At 36.4% G+C, this 27,953-nt stretch overlaps 1 protein-coding gene across 2 annotated transcripts in view; it reads right to left on the reverse strand.

Annotated features, from left to right (window-relative positions):
• The window catches only part of VPS8 (VPS8 subunit of CORVET complex), a 233,285-nt gene that overhangs the window by 132,484 nt on the left and 72,848 nt on the right, over nt 1-27,953 (reverse strand). For both annotated transcript variants that reach the window (XM_046658305.1, XM_046658304.1), the window contains 4 exons: nt 14,640-14,686; nt 7,018-7,240; nt 4,774-4,863; nt 2,092-2,143 (listed from right to left, as the gene is read on the reverse strand). In XM_046658305.1, the coding sequence (XP_046514261.1) occupies nt 2,092-2,143; nt 4,774-4,863; nt 7,018-7,240; nt 14,640-14,686 (412 nt within the window). The remainder of the gene's footprint in view (nt 1-2,091; nt 2,144-4,773; nt 4,864-7,017; nt 7,241-14,639; nt 14,687-27,953) is intronic.

Consider the following 27,953-nt stretch of genomic DNA (forward strand, 5'->3'; position numbering starts at 1 on the left):
ATTCAAAGCAATCCTTATCAAAATCTCAGCTGCCCTTCTGCAGAAATTGAGAAAGCAAATTGATTTTAAAAGACCAAAATAAATGGAGAAACATATCATATTCATAGATTAGAAGACTCAATAGCATTAAGATGTCAATCCTTCCCAAATTAATCTATAGAGTCAATGCAATTCCAAACAAAATTCTAATAAGTTTTTTAAAAGAAACTGATGAGCTGATTTTAAAGTTCATAGGGAAAGGCAAAGGATCTAGACTAGCTAAACCAATTTTGAAAAAGAAAAATAAAGTTGGAGAACTTAAGGTATCTGATTTTGAGACTTAATATAACGCTTCAGTAATCAAGACAGTATATTATATGTCTATATTTATAGACCTATAGCTCAATGGAACATAACACGTATACAGTCAATTGACTTTTTTTTTTAAATCAGTTTTTCTCCATTTTTTGTTGAAAAAAGTGTCAAGGTAATTCAATGGAAACAAGATAATCTCAAAAAATGGTAAAGGAACTGATAGCTATATGAGAAAGAAAAGCCTTAAACTTTGCTTTGCATCATAGATGAAAATTAACTCAAAATGGATTACAGACTTAAATGCAATGCTAAAACTATTAAATCTCTAGAGGAAAACATAAGAGAAAATCTTTATGATGTTGAATTGGACAAACATTTCTTAAACAGAACACCAAAAGTCTAAAATGAATAAATGAAAGGATGAAAATGAATAAAAGGATAAATGAATAAAATGGACTTCTTTAAGATTAAAAACTTTTGTTATTTGAAAGACATGGTTAAGAAAACAAAAAGGTAAGCAACAGACAGGGAGAAAATTTTTGCAAAACATATATTGAAAAACAGCTTGTATTCAGACTACATAAAGAACATTCTTATAGGCTCTGGTGGGGAGTTCACTCACTTGGAACTCTTACAACTCAATAATATGAAGTCAAATAACACCTCCTCCCCACCCCCAAAAAACTGTTAAAGATTTAAATAGACAATTCACAAAAAACGATATATGAATAGGCAAGAGCGCACGAAAAGATGCTCACATCACTGACCATCAGGAAAATAAAAATTAAAATCACAATGAGATACCATTATACACCCACCAGAATGGCTAAAATTTTTCAAAGATTGACAGGTTGACAGTACCAAGTGCTTGCAAGGATATGGAGCAACTGGAACTCTCATATATTGTTGATGAGAATGCAAAATGGTACACCCATTTTGAAAAACCAAACAGCAGTACCTTAGAAAGTAAAACATTTATTTACCATACATCCCATCCATTCCAATCCAAGGTAACTGCCCAAGAAAAATGAACACATGTGCCCACACAAAAGCTTACTCATAGCTAGGGATCAGAAGTGGGGGATAAGGGCAACATAAGGGATACCTATGGTGATGAAACTGTTCTGCATCTTGACTTTATCAGTGTGAATATCCAGTTGTAATATTGTGCTTTAGTTTTGCAAGATGTTATCAGTAGGGGAAAGTGGATAAAGAGTAGTGTCATCTCTTACAACTGCATGTGAATCTACAATTTCCTCATAATACAAAGTTTAATTAAAAACAGAACAAAATTCGTTCACAAATGTTGTAGCAGCATTACTTATAACAGCTCCAAATTGGAAGTAACTCAAATGTCCATCAACTGGTAAAGAGATAAACAAACGATGGTATGTCCAATCCACAGACTACTCTTCAACAGTAAAAGGGAATGAAATATTAATACATGCAACAACATGGAGGAATCTCAAAAACACTACACTTAGTGAAAGAAATAAAACACCAAGGATTACATACTGCATGATTCCACTTACATGAAATGTAGTGACAGAAAGTACATCAGTCATTGCCTGTAGGTGGGGCTGTGGGGAAAGGATAGAGTACAAAGGCGCAGGTGGAAATTTTTTAGTGTGAAGAAACTATATAGTTCCTTCTATAGTTTGATTATGGTGTTGGTTACGTGATTATATATGGTTGTCAAAATTCACACTGTACATATAAAATTGGTGAATTTTATGATATTTTAAATATCTTAAAATACAAAAAAGAGAAAAAAATTAAGGCTTAGAAAATTAATACCTGTTAGCGTCTTTCCTGCATTCAGAGGAGGAGCAATGACTCTGAAAAGTTTCTGGAGTAAAATTAATAGAAAAATAATCACCATTATTTTTTAAAAAGAATATTTTTAAAAAGATAATCAAGAATCTTATGCTGTTAATCACCTTTCTGATTGAATTATTCATTTGCTACTGAGATTAAAAATAAAAACTATTTTTTGAGGAAGATTACCCCTGAGCTAACATGTATGCCCATCTTCCTCTACTTTATAAGAGGGACGCCTGCCACAGCATGGCTTGATAAGCAATACATAGGTCTGCGCCCAGCATCCAAACCAGTGAACCCCAGGCTGCTGAAGCCGAGTGCACGAACTTAACCGCTGTGCCACCAGGTCAGCCTCTTAAACATAAAAACTTTTAATGTGGACATGAACTGTTTTAGAAAGATCACTGGGAAACAATCATTGTTGTCATATTCCTCACTAAAAGAAACCAATTAATAAATACCAGTTAGATGAAAGTCTCTGTTGAGATTATGATTTCTGAATATAAAATATCCTTAGGTTCCTAAAAGTGCTTTACTCTTTAAAAAAAAGAGTCAGCAAGTGAAGGGATTAATAATAGCCCCCCAAATGGTAATGAAGATTACTTTAAACTGAAAACATCTGAATGATCAGCAGCCACAGAGAGAAACATTATCTAAATTTAAGCAGAGCCTCTGAAAATACAGTAAGATTAATGGTAAAACTCCACTGGCCTTCCTGGGAGGGAGTTTCCTGTTGGGGAGAAGACTGACCTTTAGCACTGAGAAGTGCAAATTCAGCTGTTAATTAGCATCAAAAAGCCCAAAAAACCATTCATACTTTCCCATGGAAACCATAAATTCGCTCTGCCCCAACTTTTGTTAAACTAGTATATAAACCTTTACCTCTGGCTTTTCAGAGAGTTACTCATTACTGAGTGCTCCCAGTACATGTGTGAATAAACTTTGTCTTTTCTCCTGTTAATTTGTCTATTGTCTGTCAATTTGCAGCACTCCCCCCACCATTGGGATCTAAGCTGGTGGAAAAATTTTTCCGCCCAACACAAGGCACTACTTTGGCCTCAGAAACAGTCAAAACTAGAAGTCAGGAAAGGTTCCAGAGACTACTGTTGTCATCCCAAATGCGACGACACTTTCATTCTGGAAAATCTAGAAAATTTCAAAAGGCAGGACACCTCCTCTTAATTTGAACCTCTTTAAGTACTAAAATAACTAAACTTTAAACACTGAAAAGTGATTTCCTTACAGGCAGAGAATTATAAATGAGGAATCACAGGATGCATCTAAACGCCCACTGCTATAACCTCCAAAAGATGACAAATACCAAGCTCCTGCTGAAAGCTCAAAAACTACTCAACACAAGACAAGGCCACCTCAATAGTCCAGTGTTCCATCTGAGATGTGCAGGTATAAAAATCTCCAGACTTTGAGGAATAAAAAACCCACACAAAACAAAAACTTCAAAAGCAACAATACCAAAAACCCAGCAATTGTTTTTATAAACACAGAATGCATCAAATTAGAAGGTGTTTTCAGGGGTTATTTTGAGAGAAACTAGACATTGCATTAACTCTTCCTAATTGTGGTCTGGTAGTGGGGCAGAGAACATTTTTGCCTGCAGGGAGGTCCTGGACCTCACTGAGGAGGGAGGTGACCACTCTTTCTCAGGGAAGTACTGGATCTCGGTGAGTAAGCAGCAGAGAGCTGTTCAAGTGTAAAGAATACTTATTTGACACACAGACAATCAGGGTTAAAACCAGTGAAGGGGGCTGTGGCACTCATTTTGGAAATTGACCAAGAACAGAGAGGTACAACCCAAACTGAAGGAGTTATGAACTAGAGGGCTGCTCACCCACCAAGCTAATATGTTTAAAGAAGACTGAAGTATCTAGAATGACTGCTGACTTAGTAATACTGGAGATAGCTCTGGATGGCCATTAAATACACAAAAAAGTTGACCAGTTGCCGTCAGCAGATGCCTGGCTCTTTTGACACAGGTAATTAGTGGCTGTAAAAAGGCAATGGGCGGGCAGGGCACTACGTGTATCTGCAATCCATTACCCACAATTCCGTCCCCAAATTTAAGGCAAATAACAAGACAGATGGGGTTTGGTTCTTTTTAAAATAAGCCCAAATGCTTTTTAGATGCTCTCTTCTAATGGAAATGAGAATAAGAAATTATAATGAATGCTATACAATTCTGAACTGGGAAAAGCAACAAACTAGCAGTTAACAAATAATGACTTCCAATCATTTTCAGGACCTTCCCCAGCAGAATATATCTACAAATAGCATTATTCAATAGTACAATATATACAATAAGTATATATATTGAATTTCTTATACCTTTTGAAAAAGCTATTATAATTTCAAAAATTCTTGGAAAAAACTTAAAGTCTAACAGGTAAGCATAACTTTTAATTTTGCCTATTGCTCCCTGAGATTTAAAAACATAATTATGCAGATAAAAAAGAAAGCAATGGCAGAAGGTATGAAATTAAAGTCTACCTAAAAGTCCCAAATGAAATGGGTGCGAGCCTAATAAATCTACAAGAAATTAGAAGAATGGATGAAAACAGAAACTTTCAAAGCCAATGGAGAATTAGGAAAAAAACACTAACAGACAATATTAAATGTGTGCCAAGTTAGGAAGTATCTTACCTCCATTGGACTAATGAATTCATTCATGCCTCTGTTGTAGACGTAGATCATAGCATCATATAGCCGATTTTCCCAACACATGAGAACTACCTGTAAAAAGGAAAAGTTGCTTGGTCCATATAATTAGGTAAGTCTCACCAATTCCTCTCCTTAAAGATTTAAGAATGGGGAAGATCTTGACTTCTCTTCCCTAATTTTTCTTATTCCTTCTCTGAAAAAAACCAAAATTGAAGTATTCAAACACAATGCCAGACAACAGCTGTTGAAGGTTCAATACTACTTTTAATAGTACAACAGCTACTTTGAAACATCCTCCAATGTCTAACGTTATTTCTTCTCTAACCACCCCCTTTCCATATTTATTTTACCTTGGGTCACTAGTTCTACAAATACTTACTGAACACTTACATTCAGGTTCTCTCATAGGCACTGGGGATAAAGTGATGGATGAGACAATCCCAGACCTAGTCTGTACCCTTACAGAATGTCCATTCATCTTGAACACTCACCAAAAGAAGGGAGAGGCACAAAATGGTGTGTGAGTTATGACTTGGGGGAGAGACTCAATGACACAAATAATTCATTTACAAATGTGCTAAGTGTTATACAGGAACCCAACTTGGGCTGGAGAATTAAGAAGATCATCCCTGAGGGAGCAATATTTAAGCTAGGACCTAAAGGATGCATGTATGTGAGCCAAAAGCAGAGGTGGAAACTGGGGACTCTGAAGGCAGAAGCAGCAGTAAAGATGAAGGTCCTAAGGTGGGAAGGAGCTTGAAGTGTTTAAAGAAGGAGAGAAATTGATTTGAGAAAATATTTAGGGAGAGAAAATATGAGGGAGAGACATACTTTAAGATGACTCAAAGTATAGAGTACTCTATATTCTGTTCCTATGAGAGCTAAAATATACTATACTGACAAGAGGAGAGGGCTGAAGTAGAAGAGAAGAGGTCGACAAAGGAGAATGATAAGGAGAAGCCAGAGAGGTAAGAGGAAAAATGGAAGTGAGGTGTCATGAGAAAATCACTCTAGATGAATGTATGTTCTGGGACCTCTCTCTCTTCTCTCACTACCCTTCCTCTCAGCCAGTGCCATAATCATAGATCTCTTTGCTGATGACTAACACATTTACAGCTTCAGCCCTAGTTTCCTCTCTGACTCATATATCCAACCACTGACTTGATATCTCCACCTGAATGTTTAGGAGCTATCTCCAAATAAAATGGCAAAACAGAACTCCTGATTTTGACTCCCAAACTTAGACCTACCTCAGTCTTCCAATCTTCTTAAAGGAATTATTCCACCCTGTTTCTCAAGCTGAAAAACTAGGCATCCTTCTTAAATTCTCTCTTTCCACACCCTCGCACCCAATTCATCAGCAAATCAGTTCTACCTCCAAACACATCCAAAGTCAGGCCATCTCTCTCTTACTGTTAGCATCTCCAGCCAGGACCACATCCTGGACCAGCTCCTAACTAGTCTCTTTGCTCCTTTTGTACTTGGCCCCCACCCCTCATTCTTTTATCCCTAAAGCAAACCAGAGTGACCTTGCTTAAAACCTTTTCATGATTTCTCATAGCACTCCGAATAAAATGGAAAAATCTGTACCTTGCCCTGAAAGGATTACCTCTCCCTTTCAACCAAGCTCCAAATCTGTTTGCCTTTTATCTGTAATTCTAATAGCCAAGGCATATATCTTTTTTTTTTTTCCTTTGGCGTTAGCTGTTGCTTTTACCTGTAACAGTCTTCTCCAAGATCTTTGCATTACTGATTCCTTCTTGTCATATGGATTCCAGACTCAGGAAGGTTTTCTAATAATTAACCAATCTAAAGTAGCCTCTCATTCTCTACTATATTTCCCGTTTGACTTTTAACATAAAATTTGTTTTTGGATATCTCTGGTTTGTTTACTTGTTTATCTATTTATTGTCAAACTTCTTTGCTAGAATGTAAACCTATGAGAGGACAAGCAACTACCAAATGTAAACTCTACGCTAAGAGCTCTGGGGGATGTTGAAGAAAGAGAAGCCTCTTGGCTTGCAGGAGTTCATCATCTCACATTCATTAAAGAACAGTCCTAAGAAACACATTGACAAATACAAGTCTATGAAACATCTTACCAAAAGTGCTCAATAAATAATTGGGGTTGATAGAAGGTAGGGGGAGGCTGGATCAGTCAGGTAAATATAATCAGTAAAGGAATGATGCTTATTCTGTAAATCAGTAGACTGTCTATAAACTCACCTGTTGAATATCTAGGCTCGTGATATCCATATGTACAATGAGGGCTTCCACATTCTCCATTAACTTTTTATCTTGGAAATGAACGATCAAGTCTTTCATTACCTGGGGTGTGATCCCCACCAATTTATCACTTAAAATATATGGCTCAAGGCACTCCAAAAACACTCCTTTGGCCACTGAATTCTCACTTAATTTGTCATACATCTGGCTAAATAAAAGATCTCTGTAACAAGAAGGGGAAAAAAACACTCTTAGGAACATTCCAAACATCCATTAAATTCAGTCTGCTAGGTATATCTCATCTTTCTTCTATTTTGACTTACTCACAAGTTTAATAACAACATTCACAATATTTGCATAGAGCTGTATATTGTGAAAACCTTTTTATACATACTATCTTAGTTAATTCTCTCAATACTTCTTTTGCAAATAAGAAAATTTGAATAAGTTAAATTATTTGCTGAAAGTCACACAGTTAAGTTATGGAGTCAGAATTTGAACTCAGCTCTCTGGTCTAAATCCTGTGCTGAGTCTATTAGGGCACAATGCTTCTTAAAGACAACACTGATACGAGTGAGTAGTACGGTGAACACGATGAAGTAGAAAAAAAAATTAAAAAGGACTACTCATAAATCTTTTCCTCTTTCCTGGTATCTAAATATTCTGAGCTGATCTGCAGAGCCAATCTGCTTCCTTACCTAGTTCTTACCCCTTGCTTTTCAAAGGCTTTAGGTAGTAATTACTGATGGACGAGAAGGAAGAAATCTCATTCAGTATTTTAAAAATATATCTGGACATTATTTTACTGTCGAAACAAAAATTTTTAATTAATCTAAATGCTACCACACTCAATAATTATTTTATTTCCTACTTCTTCTGCAAATAGTCCATAAATAATTTGTTATACTCAGATATAATTCTGAATTCTGTTTTCATGCAACATTAAGATGATAAGCATTATTCTAAGTTGCTACCTACTCTTTAAAGTTACCATTTTGTCAAACAAGGTTTCAAGATGCTGAAACATCAGAACTTAATTAACTACTCCTGTGGTGTGGACTATATCACTTATTTCCAGTATTAACTGTTATGAGTGATGTGACAATGAACATCTACATATGCAGTCGTTCCCATTATGGGGGCTTAATTCCCTTGGCCATACTACTTTTTAGAAATTTATCTTGAGTCAAAGGATACGAAAAATTTTGTGGCACTTGAAATGTATCACTAAATTATCTTCAAAAAGCATCGTACCACCAATTTACATTGCCACCAGTAATGTATAATCATACCAGTTTCACCAGGCAATTGTGATTGGTTTTCTCCCCCCAGATAATTTAATAAGTATAAATTAAACAACATCACTCTTTTAAACTCTTTGATGACTGGCAAAAATAAATGTTTCCTAAGTTTCCATTCATACATTGTATTGCCTTGTATCATTCACTGATTCACTCATTCCTTTTCTTTTAAAATAAAAACTGTGTAAATGCTATTTATCTGTTAGGATTACTTACTTATTTATCAAATGTATAATCTTTTTATATGTATATCATGTCAGTTGTGAAATATGGTATAGATGGTTCATCCAAAAGTGCTCTTTCATGACAAGTTCCACAAAAGTTTAAGGAACGTTCTGAAAGGAGTAGGATGGGGTCTTGCCTCATCTGAAGTCCTGGAAGGGGACAGATGATAAATGTACTGGCTACAACTGTGCCAGAACCACAGGCCACTTTTCAATAAACAGTATTTGCAGTATCCTTGGGGGAAATCCATATTCATTTACTTTTTTCTCATATCTACGAATGTAATTTTTGTATCACTTTTCCTCTTTGCTTCATTTTTATCAGAGCATTTTTCATGTTAGTTTCATTTTAATCAATAGCCCATCACATTTTTGTGATTACCAGTTACTAGCCAAATAAAAGAAACTGAAATTAATGAAGCTTTACTATAAGAAAGATAAAGTAAGAGTAACAAAGTAACTCTAATGAATTCAAAGAAAATGTTCTATTCGCTAGCCTTTGCACTCTGTAACGTGTTGTTAAAAACAATATGCTAGGGAAGATAATTACTATTTCAGTTCAGCAGAAAAAGCCCTAGAGAGGAGAATTAAAGAGCTAAAAATTCAGTAAATAGAGCATAAAAGTTGACAAACAAGGCACTCCTGTGACAAACAGCAGCATCACTGCTGGTAAGATTCATGACAAAACTATGTTTCTTTCTTAACCAGTTAAAGGCTATAATAAGGATACAAGAAAAATAAAACTCAGTAATCTTATCTGTATCTCTACTTTAAAATAAAATAAAACAAAATTCTAAAACATGTTCACATCATTTTGGGAGAATATTTATTAGAGTATCAAGGAAGGAGGGAGAAATAAAAGTCCATACAAAAAAGCTTTAGCTCTTGTGTTTATTTCTATATTTATGCATTTTACTCCATCCAGTGTGCTGACTTTGTTTCCCGGAAGGACTAACTTAAGAATTGCTGTTTATTGCTTAAAGCTTAGCTTCTCTATAGCCAGCATAACAGAAAATCCGTTCTGAATAACAGAGGGACATCAAAGAGGTCTTTTTTACATAATTTCACTTTATGTTAATACTCATATTAAAAATATCATTTGGAGTTTATCATTCATAACTTCAAATTGATAGAGAAAATGGCTAAATTCACTTTGTGCATTACCAATTTTACAATTTAAAAAAATGTGAAGAACTCAGCTTTGATTATGAGATAATTACAAATTCAGGGACCGGCCTGGTGGCATAGTGGTTAAGTTTGTGCGCTCTGCTTCAGCGGCCCAGGGTTCGGAGGTTTGGATCCAGGGCACAGACCTAGCACCACCCATCAAGCCACACTTTACATCCCATGTAAAATAGAGAAAGATTGGCACAGATGTTCGCTCAGTGAAAATCTTCCTCAAGCAAAAAAAGAGGAAGATTGGCAACAGATGTTAGCTCAATGGCCAATCTCCTTCACAAAAAAAGAAAAAAAGAAATTATGTTCAAAACGCTCTGTTTTCCGATACAAGTACCACAGTTTGTAAAGATTTCCTTTAAAAAGGTTTGGTGGTGATGGTTGTGCAACTCTGTGAATATACTAAAACTACTGAATGGTACGCTTTAAAATGGTGAATTGTATGGTATGAGAACTATATCTCAATATAGCTGTTCTAAAATTAAAAAGGCGTAGCACCTTCCCCCCTAGCTTTGATATTTAAAATTTGAAGATGCAGCTATCAGGGAAACAAGATCTGAAACATCCAGCTCCTCAACTGTGCTTGATAATTAAGATCTTTTTGCTTCTCAAACAATAATCAGGATATTGAACAACAAGATTGAACAAATATCCTGGCTATCAAAAGACCGCTTCAGGTTCACTTCCGATTTAACAGAAATATTTTTGGTTCATATTTATATATAATTCAAGTCATCTGAACAATGGCTTCTTTTTGGATAGCTTACAGTGATATAAGCTCAAAGTGTCAGGATCATCTACATACAGCAGCTATTTTGTTTCATTTAATAACAGTTTTATTGAGATATAATTCACATATAATCATATAGCACCTATTCTTAAACAATGTTCAAAATTATGATTATAGGTCAAGTATACTCTGGACCAATTTCAAAATAAGCTACAATTATGGCTACTGTTGTATAGGTAAAATGACAAATTATTAAATGTCCTAGAAAAAGCCTTGAGACATTTTATATCATGTGTCTAAAACTGAAAAAAAAATTCACATTACAAAATTGAAATGAAAGTGTGGAACAGAGACCAAACTGTGAAAATAAAGCTCAAGTCTTCAAAAACAGCATTTCCTGTCATTTCTAATTTTGAACAATTCATGAAAAGACTACATAGCCAAGTTTTAACCAAAAAAGATGGCTATAATATAGTGGTTCCTGTCATAGTAAAAAGGATTTTATACTATAAAACACTTCTTAGGTATGAATAGGAATACATATATACACTAGTTCAATTAACATTACTGCTAGGTATGGGGTTCTATGAATTATGCTACTATGAGGTAACAGTTATCATAGTATAATAATGCTTGTGGTATTGAGTTAAAATTAATTTCAGAATATGTATTGTGTTTATAATTTGATGCACATAACAAACAGTATAATAGTGAAAATAAGAGGATGGCTATAAAAACAATGTACTCAATCAGAAGATATTTATATAAAAGGCATGTGCAGACCAGGATTGAGAGTCCAAAGGATCACCCTAGAAGTGGAAGAAGTTACCTGAAAATGGCCGAATACTAGACTATGTTTTGTGAGACTGTATTTGTGTTATGCAAACCCAAGCATTCCTTAAAGCAATGTTAATGTCACAGATACTCTGGAAATTTGGGAATACAAAAGACCCTACATGAAAATGGAACCAAATGTCAAAAAAGATGGTATAAAGAGAGTGTCCAGTTTAGGAAGAAAGACACTATACTAGAAGGAAGTGACATACAGCTTCTAATCCTCCACTTCAATTTAACCTGCGGAATTGACCATTTTTAACCTTGTTATCTATGGCAACTCTAAGAAAACATTATAAAAACTCTACCAGTTAAGAGTGATTATATTGAACTATTTAAGCAAACATAGAATTTCTATATCTAACAAATCTTTAATTGTTTCATGTTTGAAATGGAAGGAGACTGTAAGATGACCTAGACGCAAAGAATCAAAGTTGATCAAATGGCCAATTTGACCCCTTTCCCCCTAAGCTCAGGCCCATAGATAGGCTCTTAACACTGATGAAAAAGAAAAGCCATATGGTGAGAAGTAAGCAAGCACAGAAGCACACAATCTAGAACACAAAAGGGAACACCTGACCCAGTGCTTAGTTTCACAACTCCAGGCCTTCTTACACTGCTGGGAATGCTGCCTCGTCCCTCCTGCCCTTACTGGAACCTAGAGAGTAGAAAAAGTAGGGAAAGAGAGCAGGAGGGAAAGGAGAATGAGAACAACACGTGCTGGAACTTCTCCTGAGCAAGAGCAGGATGTAGTGCAACCTGATCTTCAACCTTTGGAAACGGGATTGAGAGAGAAGGAGGCCACACTATTTGCACTATGGACCTGGAAAACGTCCATGCCCTTGATCTAGGAGTATGTGTGTATGGGTGGATGAAGGAGGGAGGGAGGGAAGACCTGCAAAAAGAACCAAGAGTTGGAAAAGGACTCTTGAGCTGTCCCTTCCCCGTGGAGGTCAGGAATACTATGACTGCAGGTGTTTCTTTCTGAGATCTCCAACAAGTACTGCATTTATTTTTGACACAGCCCAGAAGCAAACAAGCTAAGGAGTCAAGAAAATTAAAGAAAGAAAAAATTTGATAAAAAAAGAAGAAATAATAAATAGATTCTAATTTGGTGAAAATCATACCAGATCTTATCTTCTACGTTATATGCTGTGATTTAATAAAGAAATTATTGCAGTCAATAGAAAGTTAGAAATAATGCCTTTTTGAATCATATAGAAAAGAAAGGTCTATCTCCAGAACATTTCTGGGAATAACACAAAATATTTCTGCAGGAAAGAACCTATTTTTTTTCTTTTTCCCTCTATAATCCTTCATCTTACAACTGCTAGAGCCATTTCAACTTCACATCACTGGGAGAGTATTCAAGTATTCAAGATAATGACCACAAGTCATCTGGCAAACCAGGAGGCAGAACTACTTCATTAATTCAACCATCAGGTACTGAGTAGCTACTTTGTGCCAAGCACCATTCTAAGTGGATATAACCCATTTTATAAATCTACGCTTTCTTACTCTAAACAAAATTTAGTCTTTTAGGTACTTTATATCTCATTTATAATTATCACAACTTGAAGATTAGGGTTGATTCAAGTACTTATTAGTATTAGCAACATCTCTATACCTCAATTCCTCATCTGAAAATGAGGACAACATTACCTCTCTTACACTGTAATTATGAGGATTAAACAAAACAAAATACGTAAAACTGATCCATAAATTATGAGGCTGCTTTAAAAAATACAAGATAACAAGGAAGTGAGTGTGAAAATTGGGGTAAAGAATATAAACTAAGTTAAGAAAAGCTAGGGTGAGGTTAGTATGTCACGGCTCTTAGCTTTCTAGGAAATAGTAATTAGCTACACAGTTCACTGTCCATTGATTAAAGTGAACCAGCTGTTCAGAAGAGGCAAAAGTAATTCCGGTACTAACACCTGAGGGAAATTTCTCCCTTGGGCCCTCAAGAAGAAGACAATGCACAACATAAAGCAATGTTCTCCACAACATCTCAACTGTGAATACAACATATGTCACTGGATAATCACACATAGCACTACAGCTGAAACACTGGAATGAATTTGAGCCCCAAGTGAGCAGAAGCTACAGCTCTCCATGACTTAATCAAAGGTCTGACGTGGCAAATAACTGCCCTCTTGATAACCTTCACTGATAACTTGAAAGTAGGACCCAACCTTTCATGATGCAGGCTACCTGAATATATATAAACTCACGGGTCAGGTCGGTGTTGTACAGGGTTTAGGAGTCTCTGCACTGGGTGCTCACATTTGTTCCCTACCACCCAAAAAGTGCCACAAAAGAACAAATGCCCAGGAGCTCGTCTGCCCGCATTAGAATCCCACCTTCACTCCTCAAAAGAAGTGTGAGTGAGCTCTGGCAAGTTATTTAATGGCTTTCTGCCTCTGGAACCTCCTGTGTAAAACGAAGATAATAACATCTACCTCACTGTTATAAAAATTAGACAAATTTAATGTAGAGGGCTTAGAACAATACCTGGCGTGCAGGGAACTATTATCATAATTGTGAAAAAATTGTGAACTAGCACAGGTTCGTTAACTAGCACAAGTTGGTTAACCAGCTAGTAACTAGCATAGTTACTACTTAAACCTTTAAAAAAGCCTAATCAAGAGTTTATTTACACTGATTTCTTTTAAACAAAAATGTTCCAAAAATCAAACCTGCAGATACAGGAATCTTGCCCTTTTCCGGGTAGTACGACATACTGTGTTTTAGTGATAGTTCATAAAAGAATATATATACAGTACACGAATCATACACTTTTACTTCTAAGATATTTAATTAGTATTGCTTTTCTGTTAGCTATGTTCTTCGCCTCCACTATCCTGCCACACAAATGCATAGATAATACACCCACAGCATCTATTTTGGAAAAGTTAATTTATTAGGTAAATGGACTGAAAATTGTGAAAGAATCTAATTTATGTAAATTAAGGGGGGTTATTTTGGTGAGGAAGATTGGCCTTGAGCTAACATCTGTTGCCAGTCTTCCTCTTTTTTTTTTTCTCCCCAAAGCCCCAGCACATAGTAGTATATCCTAGTTGTAAGTCCTTCCAGTTCTTCTAGGTGGGATGCCGCCACAGCATGGCCTGATGAGCAGTGAGCAGGTCCATGCCCAGGATCCAAACCAGCAAATCCCAGGCCACAGAAGTGGAGCTCACAAACCTAATCACTTGGCCATGAGACCGGCCTGTAAATTAAACTTTTTTTAAAAACCTATCCAGTCAAATTCATAGAATTCATAGCAGTAAATTATAACATAAGCAAGAGACAAGCTGGATTCAAAGTAATTGAATCTGACAGACAACATATACTCACTTTCGCTGCAGCAGAAGGCAGTAATCAACTATGACAGGCACCATATCCTGTAGAGAGACCATAAAGAAAGCATCAGCACCACATCTCTGTCCTACAGCTCACGGGTTAGACACGACACATAACAAGAGAGGTCTGCTTAAGATACTGTTAGACTGTTGAGAGAATACAACTTACGCCACGCTTTGGGTAAGCAATCTGGTACTATGTGTCAAAAGTGTTAAAAAAATTTCCAGTAATTCTATCTGGAAATTTATCATAAATACACTTAAGAAAAAAATTATAATGCATTAAGGTGTTCACTGCAGCTCTATAACAGAAGAAGCAGGAGAAGGAGAGGGAAGGGAGAAAGAAATTGGAATTAAATATACAACACAGGAAAACAGTGAAGTAAATCTGCTATTTAAATAATATATTATGTTGGTACTAAAAGTTTATAAAGAGTTTATAATAACATTATAACAAACAGATGAAAACATGTATTTATCTCACAACTTTGTAAAGAAAATCTGCAAAGAAAAAAAAAAAAAACAGAAGAAAATGCATCAAACTGTTAAAAGGACATAATTGGTCCGGCTTGTGCCTCAGGTGATTAAGGTTGTCCATATTTTGTCACATCTTCCAAACCAGCTATTTTAAGGTTGATTTAACTTCTCGGTTTCATAATATTTTGACTGCTTTAAATTCATCCTGTACAGACTCATAACAAATGAATGGCAACCCATAATTTTGGCCTTTTTCAAGACAGTTTGAGGGAGAAACAGTAGCTTATCATAACTGGAAACTGTCAAGTAACCAAGCATCAGACTTCAGTAGTACTCTCATTTTCTGGGGGCTGCAGAGAAATGATTTCCTTTAAAAAACATCCTAGAAGGCCTAGGTTCTAGGCAGAAAATATCTCATCAACAGGGAGAGAGTACTCTTCAAAGAAGATGTCAACCTAAAAAGCAAAAGTGAAAAGGAGGGAATAATTCACAACTAATTCTATGAGGCCAGCTTTACTCTAATACCAAACCCACACAAAGACATTATAAGAAAAGAAGACAACAGACCATTATTCCTCATGAACATAGAAATTCACAAAAAAAGATAATACATCGTAACCACATGGGTTTAGCCCAAGAATGCAGGGTTAGTTTAACACTCAAAAAAGTCAATCAATATAATTCATCACATTAACAAATGAAAAAAGAAAACCCATATGATCACCTCTACAGACACAGAAAAAGAATTTGACAAAAGCAAATAACATTTGCTCTAGGAAAAAGAAAAATCTTAGGAAATTAAGAATAGAGGAGAACTTCCTCAACCTGATAGAGAGCATCTTTGAAAACCTATGACTGGCATCATACTTATAAATCAAAGACTCAATGCATTCCCACTAACACTGGAACAAGAAAAGGTTGTCAACTCTCACGATTTCTTTTCAATATTACACTGGAGGCCATACTGGAGCCAGGGTAGTAAGGTAAGAAAGAGAACTAAAACATCCAGATTGGAAAACAAGAAGTAATTCTGTCTTTGATTGCCTATGCAGAAAATCTGATGAAAAATATAAAAAACTGCTAGAACTAACAAGTCAGCCTAGCAAGATTGCAGGATAGAAGATAAATATACTAAAATTAATTGTACTTCTACATCCTAGAAATGAACAAGCTGAAATTGAAGTAAAAAAATACTGTTTATGATAGCGTCAAAAAATAAAGATATTACGCAACTACCAAAAAAAAGGCACTCTCTATGAACCAACATAAAAAGATGTCCAAGATATACTAAGTGGAAAAAACACAGTACAAAAATCACAAATATAGTTTTCTATCATTTGTGTTAAATGAGGAGGAAATATGATGTGTGGGTAGGTAAAAATGTGAATATGTGCTAGCATTTTACCTACAGAAAATCTGGAAATATACTTAAAAACTTAGTAATGATGGTGAGAGGCAGGTGGGAACTAGGCAGATGGCATTAGGGTGGCAGGGAGACTTTTCACTGTATACATTTTTATATTTTTTGATTTTTGAATCACATGAATGCATAACTGATCCAAAAGTTAAATTAATTGAAGGTTTAAAAAAAACAGAGGGTAATACAACTAAGTTCAGTCGATCTCAATTCTATGGAAACATAACTGGCTATAACGTATAGGCAGGATGTACACCAAACCACTGGTGAAATTCAACCATATTTATATGAAGCATCTACTATGGACCAGGCACATTGCTAGGTGTTAACAATATGTACTTAACAAAACAGACATATCTTATAGTCTAGTACAAAGCCTTTTAACAAGTAGTAACAATGAAGTATGAGGAAAGTTACCAGAGGGGAAATATGGAATGCCAGGGAAACTTATGGCAAGGAGACATAACCTAAGTCTGCCTTCCTGAGAATATGACATTTAAATGGACACCTGAAAGAGAGCATTCACCAACCAAGTCATAGGGAAGAATGCTCCAGTACGAGGCAATAATAGCCTGTGGGAAAGTCCAGATGTACGAGACAGCATAGGACCTTGAGGAACTGAGAGAGACAGTGTGACCAGAGCACAGAAAGAGGAGCCTGGCACCAGATGAGGAAGGGGCAATGCGCAGGATTCTGGACTTTATTCTAAGAGTAGTGGAAAACCACTCAAGCGGTTTTAAGCAGTGAGATTTAAGAAGTGAGATGAAAATTTAAAAAATTGTGGCAGGATTACAAGTGGTTTAGAGTCTTTTTACTTTTGTCACTCATAAAAATAAAAAATACAATTACTTAGAATACATGTGCGAACTTTATTTCTTTGCAAATCTCTCAATTATATGTCACTTGCCAACTCCCCTTCCCTCAGCACTGCTTAGTTTTCTTGGCCTAGACTCTCTCACCATCTGCAATTCCAAACTTTTGCTCACATCCTTCTCTTTCTTTATCCAAGGGACCCTGAGATGCCTTGAAAAGAGGACATACAGGAGACTTCCACTTCCAGGAAGACGGAGCAGACATATTTTTCCTTATTCTTCCCACTAGTACAACCTAAAAACCATAGATAGTATATACAACACAAACATGTGAAGATTCTGAAAGGTGGAAAGAAGGCAGACCAGCTAGATATTTCAGGAACTGAGGAACAACATGGTAGTGAGCTCCCTGGTTTCTTTTTAACCATATGTCCAAGACTTGGAGCTGAAGAAGCGGCAACCTGGAAACGTCCACGAGCACAGACAGAAAACATCCCAACAAAGGCTTACTCTCTCTAACCAAACAAATAGAAAAGGAGAAACCTAGTAAAGAAAAAAAAGAAAAACTTTCAGAAATAACTACTACTCTCCAGCAAAATACCACAGAAAAAACTGTGGCCCCAGGGGCTGGCCCCGTGGCCGAGTGGTTAAGTTCGCGGGCTCCGCTGCAGGCGGCCCAGTGTTTCGTTGGTTCAAATCCTGGGCGTGGACATGGCACTGCTCATCAAACCACGCTGAGGCAGCGTTCCACATGCCACAACTAGAAGGACCCACAACGAAGAACATACAACTATGTACCGGGGGGCTTTGGGGAGAAAAAGGAAAAAATAAAATCTTTAAAAAAAAAAAAAAAAGAGCTCAGAAGATACAATTTAAAGACAAAAAAACTGTGGCCCCACACCCACTATGACAGTTAATTTTATGTGTCAACTTGGCTGGACGATGATGTGCCCAGATATTTGATCAAACTTTCTGAATGAGATTAACATATGAATCAGTAGACCATGTAAAGCAGATTTCCCTTCATAATGCTGAAATATCAGTTCTCCTGGGTCTCCGGCTTGCCAAGCACAGATCTTGGGACTTCTTGGCCTCCATAATCACATGAGCTAATTCCCTATAATAAACCTACTTATATATATATATATATATCTTCTAGTGGTCCTGTTTCTCTGGAGAACCCTAATTGATATGCTCACCACGCCAGCAAAAGCTGCCTGGAAAACCTAGATTTCACCCTCCACAGGATGTAACAAGGTACCCTAATCTTCCCTCCCCTGACCAGGGTGGTATCAGAGAAGGCAATAGAAAGTCAGGACTTTCAACTCCAACAAGCTGGTAACAAATCCCTTCCTCCTCCCCCATGGAGAGTGCCAGTGGAGATCATGTGGAGAGCCTGAATTTCTACCTACACCCAGAGTAACGAGGTCCTACTGGAGTGGCGTCAGAGGAGGTCTACGAATCAGAACTTTCACCGATGTCTGATCCAGTGAGGCCCCTCTCACTATGTTGTCAACAACTGAGGGCACATGGGGAACAGTAATGAGGCATTCCCTACCTATAACCAGCCAATGAGGTATCAGTGAAGGCTTAATAAGGAGCAGGAAGTCCCATCTCAGTCTAGCAGTGAGGAGGAACACTTCCCATCAGGTTTCAATGGAGACCAAGTGGGGAACTTGGATGAGCACCTCACCTGGCAGTGACAACATGGCACCCCTCCCCTTGCCCTGCCAGAGCTGTATCAGAAGAAACTAGCTAAAACAGAAAGTCTAAATAAGATCTGGAGTCTCACAACATAACACCAACAAGGTCCAGGTTTCAAAAGGAAATCAAAAGTCATATCAAGAATCAGGAAGATCTCAAAATGAATTAAAAAAATGACAATCAATAGAGGCCAACACTGAGATGACAGAGATGTTAGAATAATCTGCCAAATATTTTTAAAGTAGTCATCATAAAAGTACTTCAATGAGAAATTATGAACAATCTTGAAACAAATGAAAATACAGAAAGTTTCATCCAAGAAATGAAAAACATAAAGAATAACCAAATGGAAATTTTAGAACTGAAAAATAAAATAACTGAAAATTTTAAAAACTCAAAGGATGGGCTCAACAGCAGAATAGAGGGTTCAGAGGAAAGAATCAGTGAACTAGAAGAAAGAACAACAGAAATTTCCAATCTGAAGGAGAAAAAAATTACTGATTAAAAAAAAATGAAGAGAGACTCAGGAACCTGTGGGACTATAACAAAAGGTCTAACATTTATGTCATTGGAGTCTCAGAAGGAGAGAAGAAAAAGGGTGGGACTGAAAAAGTACTCAAAGATCCAATGGATGAAAATGTCCCAAATTTGGCAAAAAGACACAAACACAAAGATTTACCCAAATAGGACAAATCTAAAGAAATCCACACCAAAGACTTTTCAAACTTCTGAAAACCAAAGACAAAAAAAAAAAAAATCCTGAAAGCAGCATAAGAGGCACGACCCCTTAACTATAGGGACAAACAATTTGAAAGACTGAATTTTTCATCAGAAACCATGGAGGCCAGAAGAGGTGGCAAGATATTTTTCAAGTGCTGAAATAAAATAACCATCCTAAATCCAGTGAAATATCCTTCAGGAATGATGGAGAAATCAAGACATTCCCAGATGAAGAGGCTTTGCTGTCAGCAAAACTAGCCCCAAAAGAATGGCTAATCAGGGGCCAGCCCGGTGGCACAGCAGTTAAGTGCACACATTCTGGTTCTCGGCGGCCTGGGGTTGGCCGGTTCGGATCCCGGGTGCGGACATGGCACTGCATGGCACACCATGCTGTGGTAGGCGTCCCACATATAAAGTAGAAGAAGATGAGCACGGATTTTAGCTCAGGGCCAGGTTTCCTCAGCAAAAAGAGGAGGACTGGCAGCAGTTAGCTCAGGGCTACTCTTCCTCAAAAAAAAAAAAAAAAAGAATGGCTAATCAAAGTTCTTTAAATAAAAGGAGACAATAAAGGAAGGGATCTTGAAACATCAGGAAAGAAGAAAGAAGATGGTAAGCAAAAATAAGGGTAATTATAATAGACAGTCCTTCTCCTGAGTTTTCTTACTTATGTTTTATGGTTGAAGCAAAAATCACAATACTGTGTGATGTGGTTCTAAATGAATGTAGAGGAAATATTTAAGAGAATATATTATAAACAGGAGAGGGTAAAGAGATGTGAAGAGAAAAATAACACCAGTAGACTGTGATAAGTGATGTATATATAATGTAATACTTAGGCAACCACTAGAAAAAGCTACTATAGATAAATCAAAATGAAATTGTACAAAATTTTCAAGCAACTCGCAATAAGGAAGGAAAAAGAAAACAGAAAAACAAAAACTGAGAGGACAAATAGAAAACAAAAATTAAAATGACAGATGTAAGCCCTAACAAATGGATAATTACTTTAAATGTAAATGGTCTAAATATATCAATTAAAAGACAGGTTGGCAAAGTGGATTTAAGAAGTCTACAAGAAATTCATTTCAAATATAACACTATAGGCGGGTTGAAAGTAAACTGATAGAAAAAAATATATAAAGCAACCATTAATCAAAAGAAAGCAGGCATGGTTGTAGTAATATGAGATAATACCGACTCTGGAGCACAGAAAATTGCTATAGACCAACAGGGACATTAAAATGATAAAAGGGTCAATTCACCAAGAAGAGATAGCAATCCTAAATGTGTATGCACCAAACAGAGGTGCAAGATATATGAAGCAAAAACTGACAGAAGGGAAAGGAGAAATAGACAAATCCACAGTTCTAGCTGAAGACTTCAACACCCTTCTCTCAATAACTGATAGAACAACTAGACAGAAAATTAGCAAGAATATAGAAGAACTCAACAATACCATCAACAATACCATCTGATATTTTTAGAATACTCAAACCAACAACAGTAGAAAGCAAATTCTTTTCAAGTGCCCATAGGACATATAGCAAGATGAACCACATCTAGAGCCATAAAACAAACCTCAGCAAATTTGAAAGAACTGAAATTATACAAAGTGTGTTCTCCAACCACAATGGAATCAAACGAGAAATCAATGACAGAAAGATAACACGAAAATCTGCAAACACTTGGAAACTAAACAACACCCTTCTAAATAAACCACGGATCAATGAGAAAGTCATGAGAGAAATTTAAAAACACATTCAACTGAATGAAAACGCAAATATAACATAGCAAGACTTTGTAGGACACAGCTAAAGTAATGCTGAGAGGGAAATTTACAACATTAAATGCATACATTAGAAAACAAAAAAAGTCTCAAATCAATCTATGCTATCATTTCAAAAACCTAGAAAGAGAAGGATGAAATAAATCCGAAGCAAACATAAGGAAGGACATAATAAGGAACAGAAATCAATGAAATTGAAAATGAACAAACAAAAAACAGAGAAAGTCAATAAAACAAAGAGCTGGTTCATTGAAAAACATCAGTAAAATTGATGAACCTCTAGCAAGACTGACAAAGAATACAGAGTAAACACAATCACTGATATTAAGAATGAAGCAGAGTATATCACTTAAGACCCTGTAAACATCAAGAGAACAGTAAGGGAATACTTTGAACAACTCTACACACACAAATTCGACAACTTAGATGAAATGGACCAATTTCTCAAAAAGCACAAACTATCACAAATGCAAATCAAAACCACAATGAGATATCACCTAATACCTGTTAGAATGGCTATTATCAAAAAGATAAGAAAAAACAAGTGTTGGCAAGGATATGGAGAAAAGGGAACCCTTGTGCACTGTTGGTGGGAATGTAAACTGGTACAGCCACGATGGAGAACAGTACGGAGGGTCCTCAAATAATTAAAAATAGAACTACCATATGATCCAGCAATTCCACTTCAGGTATTTATCCAAAGAAAATGAAAACACTAAGTTGAAAAATATATGCACCCTACGTGTTCACTGCCGTGTTATTTACAATAGTCAAGATAAGGAAACAACCTAAGTGTCCACTGATGGATGAATAAAGAAATTATGGTATATGTAAACAATGGAATATTATTCAGCCATAAAAAAGAATGAAATCTTGCCATCGGAGACAACATGGATGGACCTCGAGGGCATTATGCTAAGTGAAATAGACACAGAAAGACAAACACCGTATGATCTCATTTATATGTGGAATCTAAAACAAAAAACAAAAAAAAACACCAAGCTTAGAGATATAGAGAGCAGACTGGTGGTTTCCAGAGGCAGGGGTTAGGGGATGTGAGAAATGGATGCAAGGGGTCAAAAAGTAAAATAAAAAGTAAAATAAAATTAAAAAGTCTAACATACCATAGTTCTATTCTCTCTACCAAGAGATATGGAGAAGTAGTCCACCGTATTCCTAATTAAAATGCTCCAACAGAAAGCATCTTGCTTCACAAGCCTCATTCGTAACACTGGATTTGACCCTAATGTGTGTTGACCGAGACAGATTATGATATTCTAACAAATAAAACTAGGAGTGCATAGGTTAGCTATTAGGATAATTACATTCTGAAAGTATTAATGACTATTTTTCATGATCATTAACGACAATTACTTTTTAATTGTTTTCACAGCATCATCACTCCTGACCTATTCTAGTAAACATCTATTAAAAACAAGAGAGAGAGAACATTAGAGGTCCTAAGCAGGGATTATGCACGTAATTTAAAAGAAAAGCAGTACTAAACTGTAAAATAAGTTTCACAAGTCTGACACAATTCAGCTTTTTCTCATGACTACACTGATTTTTCTGAAATATCAAATTTCAAAAAGGTATTTCTCTTTTTATTTTTCCTGTCTGTCTGGCAAGTCTACTCTGCTTGTCCCACAGTGCTTAGTCTTCAGGTAAGCACATTCTAAGCTGTAGGCTGTCGGGGTGGATAGAGGATGGAGGCTCTTTAGTTTGAAGGCCCTGGGGAGGCCCCTCAGTTTGCTCTAGTTTAGGGTGACCCAGACTGCCAGGACAAAATAGAGGAACTCATGGTGGGACAGTGATGTTAAATGCACTAAGGTTCCAGACTGCAAGGAATTACCATTTTGTTAATGGAACCAGAAATGACTTAGAAGGCCTCATCCACTCTGCAGTAAGAATGAATTCTTTGGCCCCAGCAATTTATCATGTGGTTTCCATTCTGCAAAAAGCTCTCATTTCCTTGTTAATCAAAACTACCATTAACTAGTATTTGCCAAAGAAAATGTAATAAGTATTAATAAATTCCCCCCGCCTATATTTTTATCTGAGACTTTTAATCCTTTAAAGTCTTATATTTCAAAGTTTACAAAGCACTTCACAGGTGATAGCTGCAATAATTCGGTTGTCCAGGAAGGGACTTTTATTTCCATTTAGAGATGAGAAAACTGAGACTCAGAAAGTTTAAGGGTCACACAGCTTGTCAGAATGCAGGCCACCTGGTACCTCATCTAGAGCTCTTTCTGCCATTTCACTTCTCTTCAACCTACATGCTTACTGTGTCTCCATGTCTAAATTTTCTTCCTTCCAAACACTGCGATTACAGTCCTCAAATCAGTATGGGAGACAGTCACGGAAGGATTTTTCTGGGTGCAAGGAACAAAAAAAAAAGGATAATAAGGGAATACTATGAACAACTCTACACACACAAATTTGACAACTTAGATGAAATAGACCAATTCCTCAAAAAAAAAAACTATTACAACCCACTCAATATGAAACAGATCATTTGAATACTCCTATAATCATGAAGGAAATTGAATTCATAATTTAAAACTCCCCCCCAAAATCTACATGCTTAGTTTCACTGAAGCATTCTACCAAACATTTAAAGAAGAATTACTACCAACTCTACAAAACCTCTTCCAGAAAACAGAAGAGGAAGGAACACTTCCCTATTCATTTTGTAAAGTTAGCTTTGCTCTGATACCAAAATCCAAAAATACATTACAAAAAAAGAAAGCTACAGACCAAATGCCTCGTGAATAAGACTCAAAAATTCTTAAGAGAATATCAGCATATATAATTCAATATATGAAAAGAATTCTACATCATGACCAAGTGAGGTTTATTCCAGGGATGAGAGGCCAGTTCAATAATCAAAATCCATCAATGTAATACACCATACTAACAGGCTAAAGCAGAAAAATCAGTATCAATCAATGCAGAAGGAGCATTTGACAAAATTCAACACCCATTCATGAAAAAACTCTTAGAAAAACTGAAATAGAGGGGAATTTCCTCAACTGGATAAAGAATATCTGCAACAAACCTCCTACAGCTAACATTATACTTCACAGTGAAAGACTGACTACTTTCATTCTGATTGGGAACAAGGTAAGGATGTCTGCCCTCATCACTCTTATTCAACACAATGCTGGAAGTTCTAGCCAGTACCATAAAGCAAGAAAAGGAGAGAAAAAGGCACACAGAGTGGGAAGGAAAAAATAAAACTGTTTCTTTTGCAGATGACATGACTGTCTACATAGAAAATCTCAAGGAATCTACATAAAACCCTTAGAACTAAGAAGTGAGTTCAGTAAGATGGCAGAATATAAGATAAACTAACAATAATAAATTGTATTTCTGTATGCTATTAATGAACACGTGGACACCAAAATTAAAAATTCAATACCATTTATAATTGCAAAAGAAAAAAAAGAAAGGAAGGCAAGACAGACAGATTGACTAGGTATAAATCTAACAAACTATGTACAGGAATTGTATACTGAAAACTACAGAATGATGATTAAAAAAATCAAAGAAGACTGGAAGACTCAACATAGTAAAGATGCTAATTCTCCTCAAATTGATATATAAGTTTAATGTAATGTCTATCAAAATTCTCACAAGACTTTTTCATAGAGACAAAATTATTCTACAATTTATATGGAAAGGTAAAAAAAGTAGAATAGCTGAAATAATTTTGACAACAAAAAATAAAGTAGAAGGAATCGCCCTATTCGATTTCAAATGACTTATACAGCCACAGTAATCAAGACTATGTGGTACTGGCAGATGGACGGACACACACAGATTAATGGAATAGAAAAGAGAACCCAGAAATAGACCCAAATGATTTTTTACAAAGGTGCTAAAGCAATTCAAAGAAGAAAACTAGTCTTTTCAACAAATGGTGCTAGAGTACTTGGATGTCCATAGGCAAAAAAGAGAACTTTGATCTAAGTCTCACGCCTTGTGCAAAGTTTAGCTCAAAATGGATCACAGACTTAAGTGTAAAACACAAAACTATAAAACTTTTAGAAAAAACATAGGAGAAAATCTTTGGGGTCTTGGGCTACACAGAGAGTTCTTAGACTTGATGCCAAAAGCACAATCAATAAAAGGAAAGACTGATAAATTGGATTTGATCAAAATTAAAAACTTTTGCTCTCTAAAAGACCCTGTTAAAAGGATGAAAAAAAAGCTACAGACTGGGAGAACCACCTTTCTGATAAAGGATTAAAATGCAGAATTTAAAAAAACAAACCAAAAAACCCTCTCAAAACTCAACAGTAAAATAACAAACAATCCAATTAGAATATAGGCAAAACACATGAAGAGACATTTCACAGAAGATATACAGATGGCAAATAAGCACGTGAAAGGATGTTCAACACCATTAGTCATTAGGGAAACGCAAATGGAACCCACAATGAGATATCACTACACATCTATCAGAATAGCTAAAAGGAAAAAGAGTGACTTCACCAAATGCTGGTGAGGATGTGGACAAACCTGATCACACATACATTGCTGGTGGAAATATAAAAGGGTAAAACTATTGTAGAAAACAGTTTGGTAGTTTCTTAAAAAATTAAACATGCAACTATCATACGATCCAACAAGTGCACTCCTGGGCACTTCCTCCAGAGAAATGAAGACTTACGTTCACACAGAAACCTATACACAAATGTTTATAGCAACTTTATTATTTTTATTTTTTTTTTTAAAGATTTTATTTTTCCTTTTTCTCCCCAAAGCCCCCCAGTACATAGTGGTATATATTCTTCGCTGTGGGTCCTTCTAGTTGTGGCATGTGGGACGCTGCCTCAGCGTGGTTTGATGAGCAGTGCCATGTCCGCACCCAGGATTCGAACCAACGAAACACTGGGCCGCCTGCAGTGGAGCGTGCGAACTCAACCACTCGGCCACGGGGCCAGCCCCTATAGCAACTTTATTTTTAATAGCCCCAAACTGGAAACAACCCAGATGTCCTTCAGCGGGTGAATGGTTAGTCAAACTTCAGTGCATCCATACTATGGAATGCAACTCAGCAAAAAAAAGCAACAAACTATTGATAGAATCAACGACCTAGATGAATCAACAGAGAATTGTGCTGAGTTTAAAAAGTCAATGCCAAAAGGTTACATACTACGTAATTCCACTTATATAACATTCTTGAAATAACAAAATTATAGATACGGAGAAAAATTAGTGGTTGCCAGGGCCTAGGAAGGGGGTAGGGGCGGGAGGGAAGTGGATGGGGCTATAAAGAGGCAAAATTCATGTGGTGATGGAAATGTCCTGTATCTTTAGTGTATTGGTCAATATCCTGGTTATGTAGTCACACCACAGTTTTGCAAGATGTTCCCAATGGGAAAAATCGAGTTCAGTGTACATGGGATTTCTGTGTATTATTTCTTACAACTGAATGTGAATCTACAATTATCCCCAAATAAAAAATTTAATTAAAAAAAAAGAGGATACACATAGTCCTCAAAGCTACCCCTAACTGTTCTTAACTCACTTAAATAGGGCTAAATCATCCAAATTAATGCTTTATCAATTTTGAACATTAAAAATCATAAACAAAATATTAGTTAAAGCCAAATCTATTTCCATATTTTAAGGCTTCTTTTCTAGAATCTGATTACGAAGAGTCAAGTCAGACTATCCAGTGGAGAATGCCCGGTGGCAATCTCCTAGGGGCCTGAAAACGAGCTGGCTGGGATCTGTAGCTCTCCATCTCCCCAGTGGCAAGGGCTAAGCACAGACTCAACTTCCCACAGGATCTGCACTCAGCTACGCAGCTGACATTCCCAGGACAAGTATACAACCACCGTGAGCAGCTGGTGCCCAGCTGGGCTATCTCCCCACTTAACCCATTTGGAAGGCTGCTTTCATGAGAGCACTATGAGAAAGAAGAATGGGAAAAGACAGGTCCTTCTCTTGAAGCGAAACTCTCAGTCCTTCCAGCTAGACTTGATCTACACACACCTCTCTTTGGGACGTTGAGCGATCAAGGGCCTGACTGCAAACTTTCAGCCCTTCCGCCCTGAGGTTCAGCATGCGCTGTGTGCTGCTTGCTGCTATTTGCCTGAAGTCTTTCAACACAGACGTAGTGAGCAATACCTGCTTTAAGAATGTTCCTCACAGTCTCAAAAGCTTGCAGGAGTCCCCTGAAATGGGTAAATTTTTGGTCTCCAGAATTAAAAAAAAAAAAAAAAAGTAAATATTTTTCTAATCTCTTCTTCAATGCACAGCCCTATCATCGGCCAAAGAAGACTGTTTCTCTTGTTAGATATTCATGTATATTTAAGACTTATTAAAGAAGGCAATGTGGAAATGTAAATAAAACACTAAGCTGACAGACAGAAAACC

The sequence above is a fragment of the Equus quagga genome, chromosome 4, assembly GCF_021613505.1.
Source record: "Equus quagga isolate Etosha38 chromosome 4, UCLA_HA_Equagga_1.0, whole genome shotgun sequence".
NCBI lineage: Eukaryota > Metazoa > Chordata > Mammalia > Perissodactyla > Equidae > Equus > Equus quagga.